This window comes from Cryptomeria japonica, chromosome 11 (assembly GCF_030272615.1).
Source record: "Cryptomeria japonica chromosome 11, Sugi_1.0, whole genome shotgun sequence".
NCBI lineage: Eukaryota > Viridiplantae > Streptophyta > Pinopsida > Cupressales > Cupressaceae > Cryptomeria > Cryptomeria japonica.
The window spans coordinates 66,732,639-66,756,974 of NC_081415.1; the positions used below are offsets into that span (position 1 = coordinate 66,732,639).

The 24,336-nt window shown below is 34.8% G+C and overlaps 1 protein-coding gene across 2 annotated transcripts in view; it reads left to right on the forward strand.

The window, feature by feature from the left end:
• Positions 1 to 292: 292 nt before the first annotated feature.
• Positions 293 to 24,336, forward strand: part of LOC131042535 (uncharacterized) — a 29,422-nt gene continuing 5,378 nt past the window's right edge. The window contains exons 1-7 of one of the 2 annotated variants that reach the window (XM_059214844.1): positions 293 to 711; positions 3,285 to 4,246; positions 4,913 to 5,441; positions 5,737 to 5,906; positions 6,734 to 7,328; positions 7,548 to 7,646; positions 11,381 to 11,706. In XM_059214844.1, coding sequence (XP_059070827.1) covers positions 3,405 to 4,246; positions 4,913 to 5,441; positions 5,737 to 5,906; positions 6,734 to 7,328; positions 7,548 to 7,646; positions 11,381 to 11,605 — 2,460 coding nt within the window. In that variant the 5' untranslated portion in view covers positions 293 to 711; positions 3,285 to 3,404 and the 3' untranslated portion in view covers positions 11,606 to 11,706. Of the gene's footprint in view, positions 712 to 3,221; positions 4,247 to 4,912; positions 5,442 to 5,736; positions 5,907 to 6,733; positions 7,329 to 7,547; positions 7,647 to 11,380; positions 11,707 to 24,336 lie in introns of those variants that run through there. The other variant, XM_059214845.1, reaches the window with a different exon arrangement.

The following is a 24,336-nucleotide window of genomic DNA, read 5'->3' on the forward strand; positions in this document are numbered from 1 at the left end:
CAAATTCCATCAGTATGGAGTTGGGAAACGGCGGCTATGCAGCCAGAAGAACTGCATCTGATTTGACAATTTTTTTATTTATTTAATAAATGGAAAATAAGAATATAACTGTGTACTGATTTTGGTTTTATTTAATAAATGAAAAAAAATTGTCAAATCTTCAGACTGCACAGCCAATTTCAGTTAGTAAGGCTTGAAGTATTTATTTACCTGCTGCATTACTTGGTGAAAAGCAGTAATTACCTCTGTTACCGGAAACGCACATTTGGTTTCCCGTTTTAACAGGTTCCGTCTTGAATGGCCGTTGTGAAAATATTATTTCTGTTTTTAGCGTTTTCCTTAAACTGCGCCTTCTTTTCCGCGCTTTTTCTTTCTGCCCGTTGTAATAATGTCATTTTTTTTTTTTGCTTTTGAATTCCCTATTTCATAGTTGGTGATTATATTTTGTTGGAGCAGTTACCTTGTGGAATGTGTCAATTTCCCTCGCTTTTAAACTACGTTCTGTAAAAGTTTCTCTCATTCTTTTAATTCTCTACTGAAATTAACACATAATGCAGAGAATTGATATGCAATACAACTCTTGGCTGTTATCAACTTCTCTCAATCAATATTGCAATATGTACATGCTTTGAATCATTGTGGGAAGCTCCAGCTTGAAAATGGCATTCTGCTTCCAAATTGCATAAAAAGTGCACGGCTACAGGTCTCAAGGTACAACAATCCATCTTACTTGTTTTACGTCAGAGTCTTCGCACTCTTCTACAAATTCACCATCCGAAGACTGTTCAACTGCATTCTGTGATTGTTGCTGGGATATGCCGGAAAATCAACATAGGAGACACCAAATCACAAAACAATTAACAATCAAGTTGCCAATTCACCTAACTTCAAGATAGGGTGGCTAGCTTTCTTTTCTGTGTTCATTGGGATGGTCTCAAACATAAATGAATCCATTACTGATGTCCTGGTAATGAATTCAACCACTTAGAATTTGTTTCTGCTATCTGCTGCCTAAATACAGGTTCAATCTGGGTCAACTCAATCATGTCTGCATAAGTTATATCTTCACGTTGGATTTTACTTGTTTAGTCCTGTTTGAGTCTGTCACTGACAGTTCTTGTTTGGATATTAGAGGTTTATTTCAGGTGGCCATAACTTCATCATCATACTATGGTTGGAGAGCTATTGAAGAGATTAATGTGGATGTTTCAATAGGTTTTGATTTGAATTTGCAAATTTTTAAAAGTATGAAACATAAATCGTTATATCTAGCATAATTTTGCATACAAGCTATCAATTAATTGTCATCATAACCATGCAAACCATGTTATTTGATTTGACTAAATTTGGCTGATCAATTTCTGATTGCTTTTGCTGTATTTTGATCTGTCAGATCTGCTGCTTATAATTTTCCTGTTCTTATTTTTTAACGATACCAACTCTCATCTGTATTCATTGATTTTGGTTCACAGTTAATCGATTACAATGACTGTCTTTGTATTTTGAAGTGGTGTCTTAATTTGTTTAGGTATTCTAGCTTACCATACAAATTGTTCTTAAATGTGAACCCTAATTCATGAAGGTGGTTTTACTTTTAATCATTTTCAACACTGTTGGCTGTGTCAATTGCAAATGCATAATATGAGTTTCAATGGCTTTCTTTCTTCCTTATTTGTTTTCTACAGTATGTTTGTCCGTCAACTCTGCTTGTCCACTATCCCTCTCTTCTCCAATTGCTTTTGATGGCACTTGCACTGGTCATTGATTCATGTACTTGTTTTTGATGTTCCAAATGGGTTTATTGCCTAGTTGTTCTAGCTTACTATAAGTTACTATCGGATTGTTTCAAATGTGAACCCTTGTTAATGTAGTTAGTTTCACTTTCTATAGTCCTTATTGCAAATGCATTGTACTGGGCATATGCAAGTTTAAATGAGCCGTGGTGGTGTCACTGGCTCCCCTCCCTTTTCCTGTTCTTTTAGTTAGAGGCTCACCTGTTTTTATAGTATGGGTTCCAAAGGTTTCCCACTTCTTGGGGATATATCAACTGCACACTTGAAACCTGCAAGGTAACATTTCATGCCTGTTTGAAATATGATTGTGCTTCATGCACATTCATAATATTATGACATTAAATTTCTCTGTTACAAAAAGTTCTTACTCAAAAATTAGTAAATCATGTACCAAGAGCTATCCAATCAGATTGAGAACTTCTTGTCTTAGTATTGGGATCAACAAGTTTCCTATGGTGCACTTTTTAATTATTTGTTCGACAAATTCTCATGCAAGTCATTGTGTCAATTTTTGGGAACTCCATATTTCATTGTTGGTAATTATATTTTGTTTTAAACTGCGTTCTATAAGAGTTTCTCTCATTCTTTTTAATCATCCTTTTGGACCATAGGTATTGTTGTAAAGTTCTTCTGGAGGTAACACACATTCATACCATTGTAATGAGGTTCAAACTCCATTGGTACTTGGCAAACTGATTTTTGTCCGACTTGGATTTGGTGAATTTCTTTTCCAAATTTTGGCATAAATTTGGCAATTAAAAAACATAAAAAGTAAATTTGTACAAAAATCAGAAAAATCAGGTGTTGACTGAGTGGGTGTGATGGGTAAGTGAAATTAGAGTTTTCAAAACTTTTAGTTTTTCTGTATGAATTTTTTATTTTATTTTAATTCTGAGATTCTTGTAAGTCCGATCAGATTAGTGGGCTGTGCTGCCCCGCAAAACTGAGGCTAGAGATTCACAGCTAACACCTTGCCTTGGGGCCTGCCGGATGCTCACCAATACTTGCCAACTTTCAACACTTTGATTCATCACACACATCTTCTTGTCCGCTATTAGGATGTCTCTCAACTATAGTTCCCAACATTTTTTTTCCATTAGTTGTTTCTTAGATGTTTATCCCTTCATACTTATCTTATCATGGATTTACTTTGTATCTCAAGAATTTCTATCATAGGTGCCATCATTAGATGTATTTAGTTTGGATTTATAAAGATATTTTAGCATATATATGTCTGTTTATGAGTTGATTCTGTCTTTGTCATCTCACCGATGTTATTTTGGGAGTTTTACATTTTTAGATGTTATGGATTACCTATTAACTCTTTATAATCTTGAAAATATATGATATGTGTGTGTATTTTGTATCACTTTATGTCTTAAGTTTCCTATCAATTATTACTGTCTAGTTTAACTTTTCTCTGCAAGTACAAATAATGTTTTTACCATTGGCAGTAGGACTTACTATGGTTATCCTTGTTTGTGTTAACAGGGTTTCTGTTATAGGGAGTTCAGTCAAAGAATTTGATCAGGGCATATGTGCAGGATCATAAATTCACAGAAGAATTACTGAAAAGGTTTTTAAAATTTTAATAATATTTTCCAGCAGCACATGCAAAAGATGTCAGATAGGATGGGATATGAGTTGCTGGAGGTTCCAGATAACTCTCCAGATCGTGCATCTACACAGGATTTTGGTCGTTTAAGAAGGGATTTTGGGGCAAGGCGACAGCATTCTGTTTCTTTTCGGAAGAGAAGTGGAGAGGATGAAAACTTAAGCAGCAGAGAGCAAGACCAAACTGTAGGAGAAAAGGCCACTTTAGGTTCTTATTTGTCCCCTGGTTCTGTAGCAACATCATGTAGATTACAATATAGCTCGAGGAAGGATGGTTCTACACAAAAGAAAGACCATGGGCACCGGCAACGCACATTTTCCTCTTCGGGGTTTCATCCTCATCGATATTTATGTCATCAGTCAGAAGGATTAGCGAAAGAGTCATGTATGGAAACTTGTAGTAATGTGTTGAAAGAGGACAAAAACAATCGGACTCTTAATATTGATGAATTATTTCAAACTGCTCTAGAGGAAGTTAAAATGAATGAGAATAATACACTTTCTGGTCATTCAATTTCTACACCTATGCAGAATCGAAGAAAAATGTTGGTATGCAATGGTGGCATATGCCCAAATGGAATTGCTACAGATGAAGCCATGTCAAGCAAGAGTGTGAAAAGACTACGGGAGGCCAGTGTAGAGGGGCGTATTATGAATGATGAATCTGCAGATGCAAATAGTTTCATTAGTTGTGAATCTTGTGGTCTTGATTCGGAGCCTAATAACATTTCTTTACCTTTCGTTGGTCAACAAGAGGATAGGAAGAAAGGCAATGCAATTGCATCTGGCGGTATGGTTGAAATAGACAAGAATAAGTGTGTCCAATTGCTACCAAGGAGGTAACTAATAAATTTTGGCTTGAATGTGGATTGATCTCTTCCAATTAAAATCAGATGTACTTTTTATATAATATGTTGAATTTTGTTGAAATTTGAGGGGTAGTTCATTTTTTCCTCTGTTGTAGTGATTCTCAATGTTCGATTAATCTTTGGTAAAACACATCTATCAATATTTGTTCCTTTAGAGTCTGTAAACAGTCTATCTGGAAATTTTGTATCAATCATTGTTGCCCTGCGGGGTCATTTCTTTTTTATTACAAGCATTGTATGTACTTAAAATTAAGTCTTTTAAGCAAACAAAATTTGTTCTCATTTATCATTCATATGGTGCTTGACCTTATAGTGTTTTCATCTTTAGTGAACATGACTTGCTTTCTGGAGATATGTTTTTCATTTTATAATTATAGTGGTGCTTGCTTTTCATTTTAAGTGTTTCTGCTGTAATTTACCTGGGTGCCACATCGTTGTAGTGTTTTGATTTTATGATACACATCAATGCTCGATATCTGTATTCTAATTATGCAGTTCAGTATTTAACTCTTAAAAGACTTAGTTATTATTTTTAGGAATTTTGTTTGTCATGATGTTTTGGCATTAAGATACCATTCTAAATTTATTAGGACTGTAATATTGCCATTTACTTTCTTCTCGGTTGTCTCTATGCAGGAAGAGAATGCGAGTTAATTCTTTATGTTCTGGAGAAGTTAACAGATTCTCTGTATGTAGAGAATGTTCTAGTCATTGGCCTTGTGGTTCTTCAAGTTCTGGAGAAGTTAACAGATTCTCTGTATGTAGAGACTGTTCTAGTCATTGGCCTTGTGGTTCTTCAGGTTCTCGAGAAGTTAATAGATTCTCTGTATGTAGAGACTGTTCTAGTCATTGGCCTTGTGGTTCTTCAGGTTCTCGAGAAGTTAATAGATTCTCTGTGTGTAGAGACTGTTCTAGTCATTGGTCTTGTGGTTCTTCAGGTTCTCGAGAAGTTAAAAGATTCTCAGTATGTAGAGACTGTTCTAGTCATTGGCCTTATGGTTCTTCAGGTTTGGCTACACAGGGCAAGAGCCAAGTTTATACAAATGATGTTTTTCACAATAGTTCAAGGGAAGCAAGTGCAAGGGCCAGACAAATAGAACAAGATGAACTCTTGGCCAAGCAGGTCCAGAAGGAATTTGCACCAGGAGTCAAAGGAGGCCCACAGGTAAGTCATTGTTCATACTTCATAGATATATATATATTTTTTTAACGATTTACCAGTGTAGTTGATCTTTATTTAATCTTATTCTTCTATATGAATTTAAATTGAGGTGCATGCATCATGAATATGAATAAAATTTTATGAGTAATCTCTTATCTCTTATATTTTAATTTTTTTTTAAGAAGCATGAAATGATATCATGAAATTTCAAGTCATAGATGTTTTTAGTTATAGAGTTCAACTTAAAGGGAATGACAAAAACACTATTTCTGGCCATGCAATTCATACATCTATGCAGAATCAAAGAAAAATGTTGGTATGCAATGGTGGCATATCTCCAAATAGGATTGCTGCAGATGAAGCCATGTCAAACAAGAGTGTGAAAAGACTACGAGAGGCCAGTGTAGAGGGGCCTGTTATGAATGATGAAGGAGATGAGAATAATTTTGTGCAATTGCCACAAAGGAGGTAATTGATAAATTTTGGCCTTAATGTGGTTTGACCTTTTACAATTAAAATCAGATGTATTTTATATATAATATGTTAAGTTTTGTTGAAGGGTGGTTCAATTTTTCCTCTGTGCTAGTGATCCTCCATGTTAGATTAATCTTCGATCAAACACATCTATCAATAATTGTGTTGCTTTAGATTTTGTACACAGTCTATCTGAAAATCTTGTTTAATCATTGTTGTCCTGCTGGGTCATTTCTTGTTTATTACAAGCATTGTATATACTTATCTGCCCTGGGATCGAGAATATAACTTTTTGAGTTTTTATTATTTTATGTTTGATAGAGATTTTTGGACTTCCTTACAGTGCTTTTCCACCGTACAGTGATTTTCAAATCTGATTTATTAATAAAAGTTTGGCTACATATCGGTATTGTATGTACTTAAAACAAAGTGAGGCTTTAATGCAAACAAGTGTATTCTTAATGCCATTGAGCTCAATAGTTGTTTTCATTTATCATTCATATGGTGCTTGACCATGTAGTGTTTTCATCTGTAATGAACATGACTTGATTTCTAGAGGCATTAAGTTTTTTTAATAACTACAGTGGTGCTTATTTTTCGTTTTAAGTGTTTCTACTGTAATTCAGCTGTGTGCTTTGTCTTTGCAGTCTTTTCTTTTTATGATTCACATCAATGCTTGATATCTGTATTCTGGTTCTCCTCATGCAGTTCCGTATTTAACTCTTAAAAGACTTTAGCATGATGTTTAGGCATTAAGATAACATTCTAATTTTAGGACTGTAATATTGCCATTAACTTTTTTCTCTGTTGCCTTTTAGCAGGAAGAGAACGAGGGTTAACTCTTTAAGTTCTGGAGAAGTTAACAGATTCTCTGTATGTAGAGACAGCAGTAGTCCTTGTAGTTCTTCTGGTTTAGCTACAAAGGGCAAGATCGAAGCTTGTAGAAATGATCTTTACATAAATAGCTCAAGGGATGATGCATCAGAAGGAAACATAAAGTTTACTTGTAAGCCTCAGGGTTGCTCAAGAGTGCATCAAAATGAAAGGCAGCTGGCAAGGCTTGACAAAACCAGAGGTGGCTTACCGTCTTTATCTTCGGTTGGGGATCAAGGGAACACTTTTGAAGCAGGTTCACCAGAAGTTATATTCCTTGGGTCACGTAGACCATCACGAAGAAATCATTCTTCTACTACTAGAACTAGTAATGTTGTTCAGGATTCCAGCTGTGGTGTCAAGGTTCATGATCATACCCCTATTGATGTTGATAGCTTAGAATACCCTATCAATGGAGCTGTAAACCTAGAAGAAAGTAATAAGGAAGCAAGTGCTAGGGCCAGGCAAATAGAACAAGATGAACTCTTGGCCAGGCAGCTCCAGGAGGAATTTGCACGAGAAGTATGCGAAGGAGGCGTACAGGTAAGTCATTGTTTATACATATATTTATAACGCATCTTATGAATATGAATCTGAATTGAAGTAATGCATCATGAATATGAATATAATTTTATGAGTAAATGTTAGTGTGAGATGATGAAACTAAAGATGCTTTTAGTTAGAGAGTTGAAGCATGCATTGGTAGACCTTTGATGAAAAAAGTGTCACTCATTTTACTTAAGGTTAAATATGTGCATGCAGCAAGACGATCATATTTCAGATTTGATGGTACAAAGGGAGTTAAGGGAGCATGTAGCTGCCTCTGATTCTGATTCCGCTCCTGTTTCTACTGGCTTACATGTAAGCGAATTGCATTATCATTTATCTGGAACTCATTTTTTGTTTATATATGTTATATCTTCAAATGTGCTTTTTGTTAGTTTTACTAATGTATTGCTTGGCTGCTGTTCTCTTTAAGCAGTCTGCATATATCAGCAGCATTGTTTTATTTTTACATTTGTTTTCTTTTTCTGTAAGGACCAGCTAGTCCTAACCTTGAGACTTACTATCAAATCAAATTCTAACAAGCGTTTATTAAGTACTATTAAAGTCTGCATACTCTTATTCGAATGAATAACAAAGGACCATTAACATGAGTGCCAAATTTACCTATATAATAACGAGTATGGAGGAATGTTATGACAAAAATAGGTAATTATGACAACTAAAGATTAACATTTATGAAACCACGAATTACTACTATGATGAATTAAAGTTAATATGCCTAACAATATCTCAACAAACTTATGTACTAACTTTCATATATGAGGAATGTAGTTGAGTAAAGTAAGGACTATAGGTTAATACGAAAGAGAAATACCGTATCAAAATATTATTGCAACTTATAGTTGGCATGATTAAGGTAAGATAACTAAAAATGAAGAACTTCAAATGTCTATGATTAATACAAACTGGGGTTAATGTGTAAAAGAGTAAAGATAACTTATCATCTTAAATAATATCATTAACCATGCATTCATGAATGGAAAACATAAACTAAGCAAAGAAATCACATGAAGGATGAATCATGCACATATCAACACATGTTAGTAGGTTGGTGGTTAGTAGCTTTCTCACTTTTCTGTTAATTACATTTACATGGCAACCTCCTGTCGCATTTTCATAGCTTACTTAATTTATTCAAAGATTTAGGGAGATCAGAATTCTTGGAGAAGGGTGTACATGCACATCCATAGAGGTGCTGACGTACCGTAGTAGGACTTACCTTTGAAGAGTTAAATCCCACATGTTAGTGCTTCATGAAAAGGTTTGCATTTTGAAAGAAATAAGGACCTCCATGAAAACCTCCATCTCTGTTAGATGCTTTAGTAAAAATAGCTATAAAAAATCCCTTAGCATAGGGTCAAAGCTCATAATCTCCTTCAACCTTCCAATTCTTCCAGTGCATGTAAACAACTCTTCCAAAGAAAGCTGAAAGCCTTCGAATTGATGGATCAGACTCTTACCTTGAAAGGTATAGGCATTTTTCTTGAATCCCTCAACATTTGGAAAAACTCTTGAGATTCCTCAAGAGTTGGCATGCAAGAATTTGATCCTTTGCTAGGTAGATCCATCGTTTTTTTTTCCCACAATCACTATCACCAAATCAATTTCTTTTTCTCAAATCAAAGATCTAGATCCAACAATTGCATCCTTTAATGAGTAGTGAGAGGGTGGAAAGTTTGCCCCCTACCAGCAGCCATTGAAGTAGGAACTTGAGATCAAGAAAGCAATACTAAAATTCAAAGAGACATAGCAAGAAGCCAAGAAATCAACAAACCCTAGTAGACTTTATTTCCACAATCTAATAGAAAACTTTAGAATTAATTATTAAAATAATAGAGGAAACCATTCTTGATGTAGGTATAGAGAATGTGACTTTACTATAGTGAGTGATGGATGATTAGATATATGTCAGGCCGTTGATTAATGTTTCGGTAGCTTGCCTTTAAGATTTTGTGGTCTTGAAGGTGACTGACACCATGCACTATAAGAAAACTTCATAGTTTATTATTGATTCTATGAAGCCAATTATTGTGTAGTTTAATTCTGAGATGCTAGTAAACTTGCAAGCAAACAGCATAAGCAAGTTATAGAAGCAACATCACATGAAAACAACATAACATATGATTTACCCTGGAAAAATCTAATTTGAAATTTAAAATTCATGTAAATGATCCACTAACAATCAATAATACAATTGTGTTTCCCTTTGTGGAGGCACTCTAGATGTATTACGTAACTCAAACGCATTCTTGTTCCTCCCACGAAGCCTATCATGCCTGTAATATAGTGAATTATTCAAAGTATCGCGAAACTCGCGAGTACTCGCGAGCCAGAAATGCCTACGAGTCACTCGCGAGTAAACTCGCGGACGAGTTTTAGGTTAATCTCGCTGCGATTTTTACCCTAAAAATAGCAGAAAAATGCTTGAACTCGGCCAAAAAATTGCCGTATGTCAACACCCAGCCATTTCCGTCGAACCCTAAACTTTAATTTTTTCTCCTGACCTTCATTAACGATGCCGCCTTCATTTCCGACGCGCGAGGGCATGTTTTTTTGACGCGAATTGAACTGACGAAAATGGGATAAGACGTCTGAAGTTGTAATTAGAGTTATAATTTTATTATATTTAGATCGAAAACTATAGTTTTATTTATTTACATATTTGTAATAAAATTATGAGGGGAATCAAAATTTTCATAATTAAATAGGTGGTTATAAAAAACTATGACGCCAAGTAAATACTAGTTTTCATTTATATCTATAATTTTATTTACATTCAATATATTATTAATAATTGATATTATAAAAGAATTTTAAAATTTAATTATTATATACTTTATCAATATATTATTTATTAAGCTATATATTAACAATTATATGATATTATTATAAATTAAAAATTAAAAATTACAAATTAAAAACTTGTATATTTATATACATCATAACATTATAAAATATATATTATAAGTTTATAACTATACTTATTTTTAATTAATTTATAACGTATATATTAAATTTTTAATACATATATTAATTTTAATTAATATATTTAATTATAAATTGACAAGCTTGTTCCCTTATTAAAGGCCTAAGAACGCCTAAATATTAGACACTCATTTGCACGCAGAAAAACGAAAACATATAATATTTCTAAAAACATGGTGATGGATTACAACCTTTAATTGCCACAAACTCTGGGCTGGGATTGAGTATCTCAATGAGTCCAGCCACCTTGGCAGATACCTCAACGTCTGTACTTACGCCTGAGGATGAGTATAGGAGTTGACACTAAAATATTTCCCATACAGCGAGACAGAAAAATAACCAATTCACTTGGAAAAGCTTCAGCTACACTATTTTGTCATACATGGAACAAATTCAACCCCAATTAAAACCGTCTGCCATGCCTTGTTACATTGTGCCATTTTTGGCCCCAACTGAAATGGTAAAATTATTTTGGCCCCATTTGTAATTGCCATTGATGAAATGTCCTACAGCTTGTTGAGGCTGTAATTTTGTTGAGGCTGTAATTTTCATATATGGACCCAAAATGAATGCTGTTTTTTTTTTGTAGAGGCTGTCATTGATGAGTAGTCCTATAATTTGTAGTCTCTTTTATGCAGTTTTTCCCTCTGCAACAAACCTGTGTTTAACATTTTGTATATAGCCCAATTGAAACTGAATATTTATCCAATCAAATTCGGATCACCAAAACATAACCAGAAGATATTTACACTAAAGAACAGTTCTCATAATTGTCTAGCATTTGTTTGGGTAACTTTATTCTCAACTTGTGCTGCCTCATCAAGAATTTGATGCTGTGTTGGTAACATTTGCATTCATGAAGCTTGTGTTAGTTTTGTTTGTTGCTTTTAATGTCTCTGATTGCAGTATCGGTTTCAGTTTCTTTGGTGATGTATAATAAATTTAGCTGTACAAAGTTTTTGGCTAAGTTGTTTTAGTCGTGGAATGCATATTTTTGACAATGAAAACAAAATTTGATATACAAAATTATGGAAACCTGGCAGCCAAGTTTTGGAACTAGGGGAATGAGAGAACCAAGCCATTCTTTGACAATTCATCCATCACTACCTCCCTTTTTACCTGGTCATTCAACTGTTCCACTACACAGAAGGAGAGATGAATTTTCAGGAAGATGGCACCAAGCATCAGGGAGACCAGTTCGTGGCAGCAGATTCCAATTCCTGTCACATGGGAATATTGAAATGAATGCTCTTTTTAATTTTTGGTGACCTATTTTTCAGAGAGTAGATGTGTTGGAAGCAATGGAACATGCTGTTGAAAGCAATGCGACTCATCGGTTCCTTGCTGGACTTCAACGCAACTTCAATGAGTAAGTTCTCCAATTTACCATAGTTCTGTTTATGGGATGTATTTTTAAGTGAAGACAATTTTAAAAAATTGGTTTTTCCTTATAACTTTTACTAAAATTTTCCAGTTAATATAAAATAATACGGGTAAATCAGAAAAGAATGTTGAACCATCTAAAGCTTTGCACTTTCTAATTTTTGATAGCTTAGCTGCTGTTCTTTTCTAGCAGGTGCAACAATAGTTAGACTCAAAGTTGCAGGCAGAAACATCTTATTTTCATTGAATTAAACTGCTATTGATGGATACTTTTATATAGCGACTTTGAGTGCAGAAACATCATATGTTTAGTGAATTAAACTGCTGTAGATGTTTACTTTTATATAGTGTTAGCTTTCTCTTTGATATTTTTAGTTTGTTTTATATCTTTTGTAAGTACTTCTTCTTTTTTTGTATGAGCTAGAGTTGTATTTTTTGGTCCTATTGTAATGTTCCCTACTAGGATTTGAGCTATTTTAACCATAATTAATCAATTTCTATATACTTATAACTTAAACTAGATTGATTAGGAAGCAATTCCATCTTAACATGAACCAAATCTAATATTTTTATTTGTCTGATTTAGACATTAAGTATACATATATAACTATATCTGTATATGTATTTGTATATATATAATCCTTATTCTAATTTGAACATGCAAATAAATGAATTATAAATTATACTATAAATCATTTATATCTTTATTAGTTGCCTATTTATTAATTATTTATTATATAAATAATAATACAACCACTGCCTAACAAAGCATCAATTATACTAGTGGCTGTAAGGGCAGACAGATCTGACTTGGTCTGCCACTTTATATGAAATCAAAGAGTCTATATTAATATTACTATTAAACTCTGCATTAAAAAAAAACATTATTAAATATCATATATTAAACATACGTATTGCAGTCTACAATAATGTTACTCTTAAATTCTGCATACAGACATTGTATCGGGTTTCATATATTAGGCATATGTATCAAGCACATCCCCTATGCAGACCCCCAGAACAAAATGTTATTGCCTGTCCTCTTATGAGCACAGACTGTATAATTATTTCCCATCTATCCGGTCATTGCCCAATCCTCTCTTTCCTAGTTTTTTTCCCGATGGAAATCGTTTTGAATTCTTTCTTATATCTTACTTTTGGAATGATAAGACACTATGTCAAAACACGTCTTATTGATATCTCCTTTTTCCTTAGTGATAAATGCACCTCTTAATAACTAATTGCTATATTCCAATTCTTTTATATTAATCACCTTCTTTCATATGCGATCGGTTGGCTTATGATTAGCCTTCTTACTAGTCGATGCCTGCTGATAACTAATCACTATCGAGTCCCTTCATAAGAGCTGAGAGCATAACATCGATTGGCATATCTTCTTTACTTATTGATTAGATATCCCTTGTCGCTCGTTGTTACTTAATATAATTCTTTGTTTTCACATCAGTTAGATATAATCATTATTTAGTCATAATCGTGCCATTTTATAAGACATTAATTAGTTTATAATCGTTATCAACTTATACACAATATCAATTGGACTAATCATTGATGAAAGATGCTGGGTTATATTTGTTGATATAAGTTGTTGCTGATCTCTATCGATCTCTTAATGTTATTATTTCTAATGGGGACATCACTTATTCTCTATCCGTCAATCGATTTGGGAATGGTCTTAATAATATAGGTGATACAGTATGTTATATGATGCGATTAGGGCAGGATGCATGATTCTGAAATTGTGAAGTCTTACATCCACAAGACAATTTCATATGATGGTTCTGCTGTTGGATAGGGGACATGACACCTATTTTTAGAGAGATTCTAAGGGACAGGAAATGTGATAAAATTCCAACTTCAACCAGTACTTTAGCTTTGTTTTTGTGCTCCCAAGATAGTAGTAGGTCTATTTAATGACCATGGGTGCTCACTTCATTAACATATAAATGTTAAGAATAAGAAGAATATTCAGACAGCAAGTAAAAGAGTTCTGATTTCATCTTATTTGTTGGTTTTGATACTTTTAGCTGATTTGTTTTGCAGGTTAATGTTATTAGTGTTGTTTGTAATTAGGGATGGCGGATTCCAATTGCCTTGGGTAACATTGGAATCCGCCTAAGGGGGCCAGCCCCTTCTCCAACGTGTAGGGCTAGGCCCTATACCTCTCGGCTTCTCCTAAAAGGTCTCCACGCTACACTCAAACCCAACACGTCATCTTGATAGGGCCAACCCTATCCATTTCGGATTAAATAAATTAATTAAATTAAAAGGTTCAATCTAAAAGGCAAGCTGACCTGTTAGAGGTATTGCTCCTCATATAAATAAGCACATACCTCTCATAACAATTCAATTATTCAGTTTCAAAGGCATGCGAAATATATACATTGAGGTAGCGATTGCTTCTATCATCTTCATGTTCAGCGAAATACACATAGAAGGCAGCAGATCATCATTAGGAGATAGCGCACTCCATTGAAGGCTCAGCAAACCTCATAGAAGAATTGCGAACCAGTTGAAGGTGCTGCGAACCCTTGTTCATAAACAGCAAATCAGTTTGGAAGGACTGCAAATCATGATCTCTGTCAGTGAGCTAATCTTGTAGACTGCTATGCCATCATTCTTGTGACAGCAACATCTGTACTCCAGATAAGTGTGTAATCATCATATGAATCTAAACCATAATCAGATCTGAGGATCTTTTCTGGCTGGGTTTTTCCTCCTAGGAGGTTTTCCCAGGGTAACTGTGTCTTGTCTTTATTTCATTCTCTTTCTTTACTATGCTTAAATCTGAAAACTATAAATCTCTAATCTAATTAATCTAATCAGTAAACAAATTCTGATTTTCTGAGTTTTAGTTAATCTGAAAGTGTTAAAAATCAACAATTAGATACATAAATGTCCATTAGTGACCAGAAGTATCAGTGGGACTCAAGAAAACACTAGTTTACAGTTGAAAGCTCTAGGAAAAGAACATCCTAGAAAGGCAAAATAAAAGGAAAAAAAGTACTAAAAACAAAATGAAGTTCAGCAACACCAGAAAGTAGTTAAGAAATCAATACAATAGCCATGTGGGGGGGACAAAATCCCCAAAGAACAAGGGTCAACAAAGACGAGAAGGATAGGATACAACTTTCAACAAATATCTTTGTTGATGGTCGTAAAGTGACTTTATATTTAGATTTAAATTTGGTGAGCATTTTGTTTACAAGCAGTTGATAGGTTTTCTAAGTTCTTGTATATTTCGCATATGCTAGACCTGAAAGTTGTAGTGAATACATTGAGTTAGTTTATGGTTGAACCAAGGGAAGTTCATTAGTCTGCTGCAAAAAACGTTTTCCAATAATTGAAGGGCATACTTCATCATTGATTGGAGTATGATGGAGACAGAGTTTATGTTGCAGGCTTTTTGTGGATTTAGACTAGATAGGTGATTTTATTGCTAGGAAGAGCATTTCAGAGTTTTGTTTCAGCATGGCCTCGAATATGATATCCTAGTTTAGTGGGAAACAAGTAGTAGTAGCATTTAAGTTCAGCTGAGGCAGAGAGTACGTAGCAGCTTCTACTAGTTGTGAGGTTATCTGAATTTGCAAGTTGATAGCATAAATTGCTGATCAAATATTGGAGCCAACTTTAGTATACTGTGATAATTAGACTTGCATCAAGCTTTTTGAAAATCCAGTATTTCATGATTGCTCCAAGCATATAGATATTTGTTATCATTTTGCCATACACAAATTTCAAATGGCAAACAGTAGTTCTTCATCCTCAGATGAGATTAAGAGCTAAGTTGGGTTTGGTGGAGAACAACATTCTTGTGAAGAGGGTGTCAATTTTTTATTACTTAGTTGCTGTTCTTTTGCAGTTGGCACAATGGTTAGTCTTAAAATTGGGCATAGAACATCTATGTTGTGATCTGGGATAGAGTCTCTTGAATTAGTCTAGATGATCCTCAAGAAATCAATCCTTGGTGAGAAAATGGAACAGAGTGGTTGCCTTCCTTCCTCTCATCATCATGGAGCATCACAAGATGAGAGGGAACATATTTGCACTACTTGACACATGAGAGTAATATTGGGGTGAGTTAAAGGACTTGTTAGAGATGAGTGATGGTGGCAGGCATGAGTGTAGATGATGGGTAGATTTGGTAGAATCCAATATAAGGTATCTTGCCCTATTATCTAAAGGAGATGCCATGATCTTTGCAATGTTCAAGGTTTGAGTAACATTTGGGCAACTATGAAAAGCTACATGCATTCATACAAAGGCAGGGATGGTACGTACAAGAAGCAAGGGCACAAAGTTTTTACAAAGTATCATCATTTGGGATTAGGCACTTTTATGCATAAGTCATTTCTACCTTCTTTGGGATCTTCATTTGGTTAGGTCTTCTGATTTCAGATAAAGAAAATGGTTTATCTTAAAGCAATTTGGTGGTTTGATAATGTTAAGATAAATTATTGTGTGTCCTGTTTTATTTATGTTTGAGATTTTCACCATAGCCCTTTGTAATGGCTGTGATTGTTTTGGTTTTGGATTTGCCCAATGTGCATATAAGCAAAAAAAAAAAGATCAAATTGTGAAACGTTGCGAGTTATTGAGATATAAATGGAATCATTTGAAAGGCTTCCGTTGGAATCATGAATGCAGATTTCTTAGGATGCCACAGGGTCATTATAAAATGGCAAGACATGATATGCCATTTTTTTTTTGCTCAATAGACATGATATGCCATTATTGATCTTGATGATTAAAGATTTTTTGGAGAGATGAATGTATTATAATGTACATAGTATATTATGGAGGTGTTGTGACGTTTTCACACATCGCCCCATTGCAAATGGGGACCCATGTTTTTTTTTTGCTTCTTAGGGTTTGTTTTTTTAGGTCTTTTAGGGTTTTGTCAGTTGGCTTTTGCATTTTTGAGTGCTGTCGGGGAGATCAATAGGATAGCAGGTCCTGCTGGAGTGAAGTCCTAATCCTGAAAATTTGGCTAAGTCTGAAAGTCCTGGTCCTGAAATTTGACTAAGTCTGGAAACTGAAAAACCTCAAAAAACTAGATTTTGCAATATAACTCCTGGAGGACTGAAACCACTCTCAAACATCCTGAAAGTATATATGGAATATAACTTAAAGTATAAGAAACTCTTATACTTAAATGTTATATTCCATAAAAATTATCCTGATAGAGAGTTCAAAAAATCAAATTTCACTCCTGTCCTTCACTAAGGGTCCAGAGCGAATTTCGCTCCTGACCCTCCCAGGAGGTCCAAGGCGAATCGCTCCTGTCCCTCACCAAGGGACCAGGGCGAAAATGTTTTAAAGCAAGCTCCTTCCAAAGGTCACACGAATTAAACTCTAAATTCCAAGCAAGAGTGCCATTTTGAACGTCAAGGATGGGTTTTTGAACGTAAAAAACTAGAAATGCAAGGTCTAAAATCTATGGGCGCTCCTGTCCCTCTCCAAGGGACCAGAGCGATGTTTTTCATGTCTACTATTTTCCCATGCTTGAGCACGTACCTTGAACAACTTGCATCAAATGCCGAATTCGCTAAAACCTTGAAATATTTTAATTAAATTGGCATTTAATAAGGGTGCGTTGATATTTAATAATTAATTTTAAGCCTAGGAAAATCGTTTTTTTTTTAATCAATTGAGGCATTTGAAATTAATTATTATTAAAAAAGGGAGCGCTTGAGGTATCATTTTTATTTAAGTCGGCCTCTTCCTTTTTAGTTTTATTTATTTTTTGGCCTATTTTCATCAAGTCGGCCTATGGGGAGGTGAAATGGTGAGCGCTCTATATATTTGGGGTGTGTTTTTCATTATTAAAATCATTCACTCATTGTTTCAAGTGCGATTTGGAGAAGCAAGGAAGGAGGTGCGAAATCTAGCTTGTGTGGAGCGAATTTCTACCAAGTGTGGAGACTAAGGAAGGCGAAATTCATCTTGAAGGCTATTGGAGAGGCGTATTTCTTGCTAGTTTGGAGGATAATTTCCAAATTTTTTGAAGACATTTGAAGGCGAATTTCCAGATTTTTGAAGAGGAAGGTGGAGTTCTTTTCCAAGCTAAAGGAGGTGCATTTTATCCAAGGGAGAGCTTTGATCTATCTTTCGCCTAGCAAATTCATCTATTTTTACATCATTTCTTAGAATTAATTCTCAAGTGGAGGTATGGCGTGATCATCCTTGTCCCAATGTTGAAATTTTGAATTTTGAACTTCAAGTTTTTTTTGAAATTGCATAGTTAATTAGGAAATGATAACTCAAGATTTATCATGAAGTTTCCTAATTAAAATCTTAAATCTTCCTTTTGAATCCTAATTTCTACACTTCAAGATATATTATTAATTGTGAAATGTTGTGTAGGTATCAAGATGGCAACTCCAAAGCCCGGAGGATCTACAAGTCGGCAGGTTCTGATCAGGACGATCTCCTCCAAGGACGATCAAGCAAGGACAAGGGCGACCTCCTCCAGTCTAGCATCGACAAGGACAACCTTCTTCGATACAGCATCATCAAGATAAGGGCGACCTCTTCCAATCCAGAATTCCAAGGCGAGGTACATCATCATCCTGCAAACCAAGAACACAAGAAGTCAGAGCAAAGGGTTCGTTGAAGAAGCATATAGTTCCAGATGAGTTAATTAAAGCTAGCTTCTCAACAACATCAAATTGAATATCTACCAAGCTACAAGTGTCAGACGAGTTGGCATCCTAGTCATCACTCCTCCAGTCGGATTGGTCCACCTCAACAATGTCCAAATTCAATGTACCTAACTCATGGAAGGTGGTACAAACTTCGATGTACCTACCCCGGCTATCCATTGGTCGATTTTTCCAGAGAGGACATGTGTCCAAGCAACACAATTATTTCATTGGTCGAGCATTAAATGTTATGTAATGGTTGTAACAAACCCTAATTAGGGTTTTCATTGTTGAATCTTGGCCATTGATCTCGAATTGATCTAAGCCATCGAATTTTATTGAGGGCACTATATAAGCCCTGGCATTTCATTTTGTAAAGATAATAGAGAATAGTTGGAAGTAGTTAGAAGACAGATAGAGAGTAGTTAGAAGGTGATTAGCTAGTTGATAGAATAGCAATTAGAGTAGAGTAGAGAGAGAAGGCAAAGATTGTTGCCAAGATGTTGTTGTAAAAGACTTGTAAAACTTCATTGAAGAAATGGTGAAATTTATGGGTTGATTCAACAATTTGCATGGTCTTTATACTTCTCATATTAGATTTCATGTTATTAGATGAATGGAAGAAATGTGCTTGATTGATGGTGGAATTCGTATATCCATACTACTAGCAGTTTGTTGATTGCAGACTTGCCTTGCGTAGTCAACTGGAATCATTCAGCTTAAGCTTAACTTCAATTGTCGCTTCTTCATTGATATGCATCAACCTGATGGTGTCTATGCTTGCAGTGATGATTTGAACATCATAAAGCTTTCCTTCGAAGATCGCACTAACCTTGTGGAGATGGTCCTGGGATGTCAAAACAAGACTTAGTTAGAATTTCATCAAAGATCAATCATTGCTCCTACATTCTTAGTGTTAGGATTAGATCCTTTCCTCGCCCTCATCTTTTTTCCTTTTTTTCAAATCAAAGCTAGTAAGAGCTTGTGTTCCAGCAATATTCAAAGCAGATCAGACGTTCAATCATCAAATGTAAGTCCCCTTGTGATTCCAGCAAATCACATCATACCACAGAGAGCTTATCCACACGTAGAGACCCTACATACAAGAACCTTGAAGTCATCCCGATTGAACCTTTTCACGACATCTTCAGCATTCGGAGGCTTTATTCAAGAGAGGATAAGGTACCCTTGGGTATTTTATTCTGTGTTTGATTGTGTACAAAATACACGTCAACAGGAGGTCAATCAGAATTATGGATTAAGCTTGTTATAGGTAAACTTTTATGATTATGTGAATGTTGAAAGTGAGAAAATGACTATGTATCCTTTGAGAACCCTAAATCAAGTTTTGAGTGTTAAATATCTGAATATTGGTAGACTAATAGAGAGAACTTGTATATTCATATACCATATCAAGACCATGATGTTATAAACTTGATAACCTTGCTATTTTCCTTGATACATGCATGGTAGCAACTATTTTGATGTCTTGTAATCCATCTACTCAAAAAGATAAGGGGGATAAACAAGGATCGACAAGCTATTTTTGTCATGTCATTGATATGATCAAAGTATTAATCTTGGAAGCGTTGTTTAAGGATAACTCTCTATGGGGTTTTGATTACCCTTAATTCATGCAACATTACTATGTGAGGATATTTATGCTTGGATTGAGATAGAGAGAAATGAAATTGTACCGTGGTAATGAAACTATGTATGGTCTTGCTACTACACTTTTTAAGTATATCGTGTTGTATTGTGAGAATTATTAGTGGCCTAGGTTATTTTTGAGATCCTCGATTGACTTCATAAATGAAGTCTTCTTTAGCTATCTTATGCATAACATGGGTACTAGGCAAATATAAACATGTTGTAAGACGTATGAGGTCACATGTAGTTCCTTTGAGGCTTTGCTTATGTCTATGATTCAGACATGATAATGGATTGTCTGAACTTGACTTTTATTTGATAGACTTTGAGATAAAGTGGGTATTAATGCCAATCGAGTTAAATGTATATATTTGTTCAACCTTGTTACTTTAAGCATTAACATGGGATGTTAGATAATTATCATATATGTTGGCATTAATAAATGCAACATTTAATAACTAATGGGAATCTAAAAGGGGTTGTAAAGAACCGGTTTGAATACTTACTTATCCCAATGGGCCTATGCAAAGGCTTGAACCAGTGATGATGCTAGTTTTGTTAATCATAAGGGTTACATGATAAAGGTCACAATATGATTGTGCAATCAAACAAAAATTCGTGCTGGTAGGTAATCAACCTAGCCTTAGTGTTAATAAGATGAGCCCATAGGGGTTCTAGCATGTCTATGCTGAATCAAAAATCCTAATTGTGGATAGGCCTAGAATTGAGATTTTGTCATCCTTTGAAGTTTCTTAGTATGTGTTTGCTAAAGGGTCAACTTAATTGGGTCTCCACTTACTACTAGGCATTATTAATTGATGGAAATCATTAAAAGGAACCTTATTAGGGTATGCAGTAGTAAGTGATACAACTTAGATTGCATGGGACTTCAATCGTGTTTGGAAGTGGGTATGTAGGCAGTCCTTGGGTAAAAGATCTAGTAGGGGAGGGATTAGGGAATAGCTCCAAGATTTGGGGTTCCTAAACTTGATCATCTCTTTATTTCTAGTGTGCTTCATCTGGTAGATGGAGTTGGTATCGAATGATGGGGAACTCATCCTTTCAATTAATATGTCCCCAATATGTTGGTTTGAGCTAATAAAAGATAATTCATTATCATCAAGCCTATCTACTCAAAGGTTTGTGGGGTTGGGCTTTCCAAAATCTACTCCAATCTTTTATGAACTTTCATGAATTTTTAGAGTCATTGTTATTATGGTTTGTCTTAATGTGAATGTTGAGAATGCCTCTAAACTTATTTGAAGTAAAATAATTGGAGTTTGTGTGTTAAACACGATAGCCTTGGGTGTTGGATTTGTAACAAGTATAGGAAGTTAGAGATTGGGATCAAGACTTAGTGAAGTCTATTTTGGAATAGGTTAGACTCAAGCCCTAGCAAGGTCTATTTTTCCAAGAAATAAGGGTATGATAGCATGATAAATTGCCATGACTTGGCTACCAATCAGTTATAGAAACCTAATAACTTGCATTTAATGGTGATGTTGAATTAAGCCATTGTGATTTGATGGTGTGAACAACTCTTAGTATGTATGGGTGGTCCACTTTCTCTAACTATGTACATGGATCTGTATTGAGTTAGGAATTAGGATGTAAGTCCTTATTACATCCTAACTAGATAATGCTAACTAGGGCATTAATGGTAGTTATAGTTATTAGTTATTACTAAATATTGTATGATGTTTTGCCCTTGTATATTTTTGGTGGATAATTGTGTGCTAAGCTTTATGATTGGTAGGTTTAACCTTTTGTCTAACAAATAATATGTTTTGTAATAACAATTAAATGAAGGGAATGGACTTTGATTACTTCATGAAGTGAATGGATTTTGATTATTTTATGAGTTTGTACCGGATTATGTATATGTGTTTGGATAGAGACCAACTCATGTGGGTTTAATATTCATTGGTATCTTGGATTTTGACCCCAAAAACTATAGGACCTTTGCATAGCTTAATGGATCCCTTTTGGGTAATTTGAATGGGCTGATTGAACTGGGGTGTAAACCCTTAGGGCCATATGTTTTAGATCAATTTTTTTGTACCCTTTAATGTTAGAATGTTGAATTGAGATCAATATAGGAGCTGACTTCTCAACATCACAACTAGGGTTAAGAAAGGGACTGTATGAAGGCATAGGTAGAGAATAATTATTCCCTTAGCATATCTTGTTCCACCCATCTTGAGATGATCATTTGGTTTGTAAAACCAATGACTCACTTATAGATAAGCTTATCATTGCTCTAAAATGATAGGAGTTAGGGAGTATACTTGACCAAAATAAGTATTGAGTTGTATCATAGTGGTAGCTGACTTTCATCAGTAGCATGTAAGTGATAGATGCTAGGAGTTATCCAATTTCATAGGGCTAGCTGGCTTTCACTAGTAGCATCAAGTGATAGATGCTAGAAGCTACCAATCTCAAGAGTTGAGTACATCATTGATTGTATTAAGTCGTATCATTGGGTTACTTGACATTAGTAGCATGTAAGTGAGATGCCAGGAGCTACCCAATTTCACAAAGTTAGTTATCTTTCACTATCAGCATGAAAGTGATAGATGCTACAAGCTACCCATCTCAAGAGTTGATTTTATCATTAATGTATCAAAAAGAATGGACATGCTTCTAGTGCGTTGTCTACTTGAGGTATGGTTTTCAAGGTTTTGATTATTAATAAATAAGTCAAGGTAGTTGATGGTATAGGCACCAATCTTGGGTTTTATGGTAAAACCATAAAGACATCTTGATTATGTAAGTTATCTAGTTGTATGATGACAGAGATGATTAATGGGCTTGAAAATCTTATTAATGACTACTCAGATTGTGTGTTGTTACACTTGTACCCTTGATGGTGAAAAATAAGTTGTATTGGATGCTTGTCTCTGATGGAATTGATCTCATAAAAAGGATGGGAACCATGATGTCATAGGGGAAGCATTATCGTTCATCTTTCTGGTTGGAATTAACTTAAGGGATTACATGTTAGCGAACCAGGTAAAGGGGAAGATGCTTGTAGTTAGGTTGCAACCATTTTGCTAGCTAGTCACATTGTGTATATGTGATGTCTGAATGAGCTAGTCACTATATTACATGTAATGTTTAAGTTATTTGTATAATGTGTATGTGATATATACATGAGTTAAACATATTTTGAATATGTGATATATGCATGCAGTAGTCACATTACGTATAAGTGATGTATGCATAAGTTAGGCACATTATGTACATGTGTTCTACACAAGTTAATCATTATGTGTATTTATGTAATGTATGTATAAGTTGGTCATTGTGTGGTTTTGTGTACCGGTACATTGATGATGTGGAACTGACATTTGATTGGAATGCATTGGCTATTATACTATTGTATGTGGATTGAATCAGAAAGATAAGCTTAATTAATGGTTGAGCTTGAAGATCTCGTCCCAATGATGTGAATGAAGTCATCCTATCAAGGTATGTGAATTATGGTGCCTCCATTTCCCAAAAAGAGATGTAGGTAGAGCAATCTAAAATGAACCCTCAAGGATTAGGTTTGGGTCTAGGGCTTTGTAATGTTATGTGAGCTTATTTTATTCAAGCAAGATCATACATTTGTGCTGTAGACTACTGCCCTTGCTATGGTTGAGTAAGGTTATGAAACTAGTCCTCTAATTTGGAAGATGTTGCTTCATCGATCAAGATGATATTGAAGGTACATTGAAATTAAAAATTAAAAAAATGGTAGTAACTAGGGGTGATTATGATAGGAGTGTTCAGCCTAAGGTGCCTTTGGCCTGCTGTTGAGTCTAATTGCACAGAAAGGAAGAAAGCATATCAGAAATAGTTCAAAATTCCATTTTTTGTAGAGTTAACAGGCCAACGACCAAGGCTTTTGGGCATGATCCAGAATTTATACTTCAATGCAGTGACCACAATCAGTTATCAGAATTTAAAACCAGTCTTCAATTCATCAATCCCTTATTTGAGCTGTTGCTTGACAGATATTTCAAGTCTAATTTTGAATTTACATTTTTTAATCAACATAAATAGTTTCGGTATCTTATGTATCTATCTCCTATGTTTGTGCCATGCTATATTTTTTGGTATCTGGTCTGTGTAACTGTTGATGTGTATTTTGTACACGACCAAACACAGAATAAAATACCTAAAGGTACCTTATCCTCTCTTGAATAAAGTCTCCGAATGCTGAAGATGTCGCGAAAAGGATCAATCGGGATGACTTCAAGGTTCTTTGCTGTAGGATCTCTACGTGTGGATAAGCTCTCTGTGGTATGATGTGATTTGCT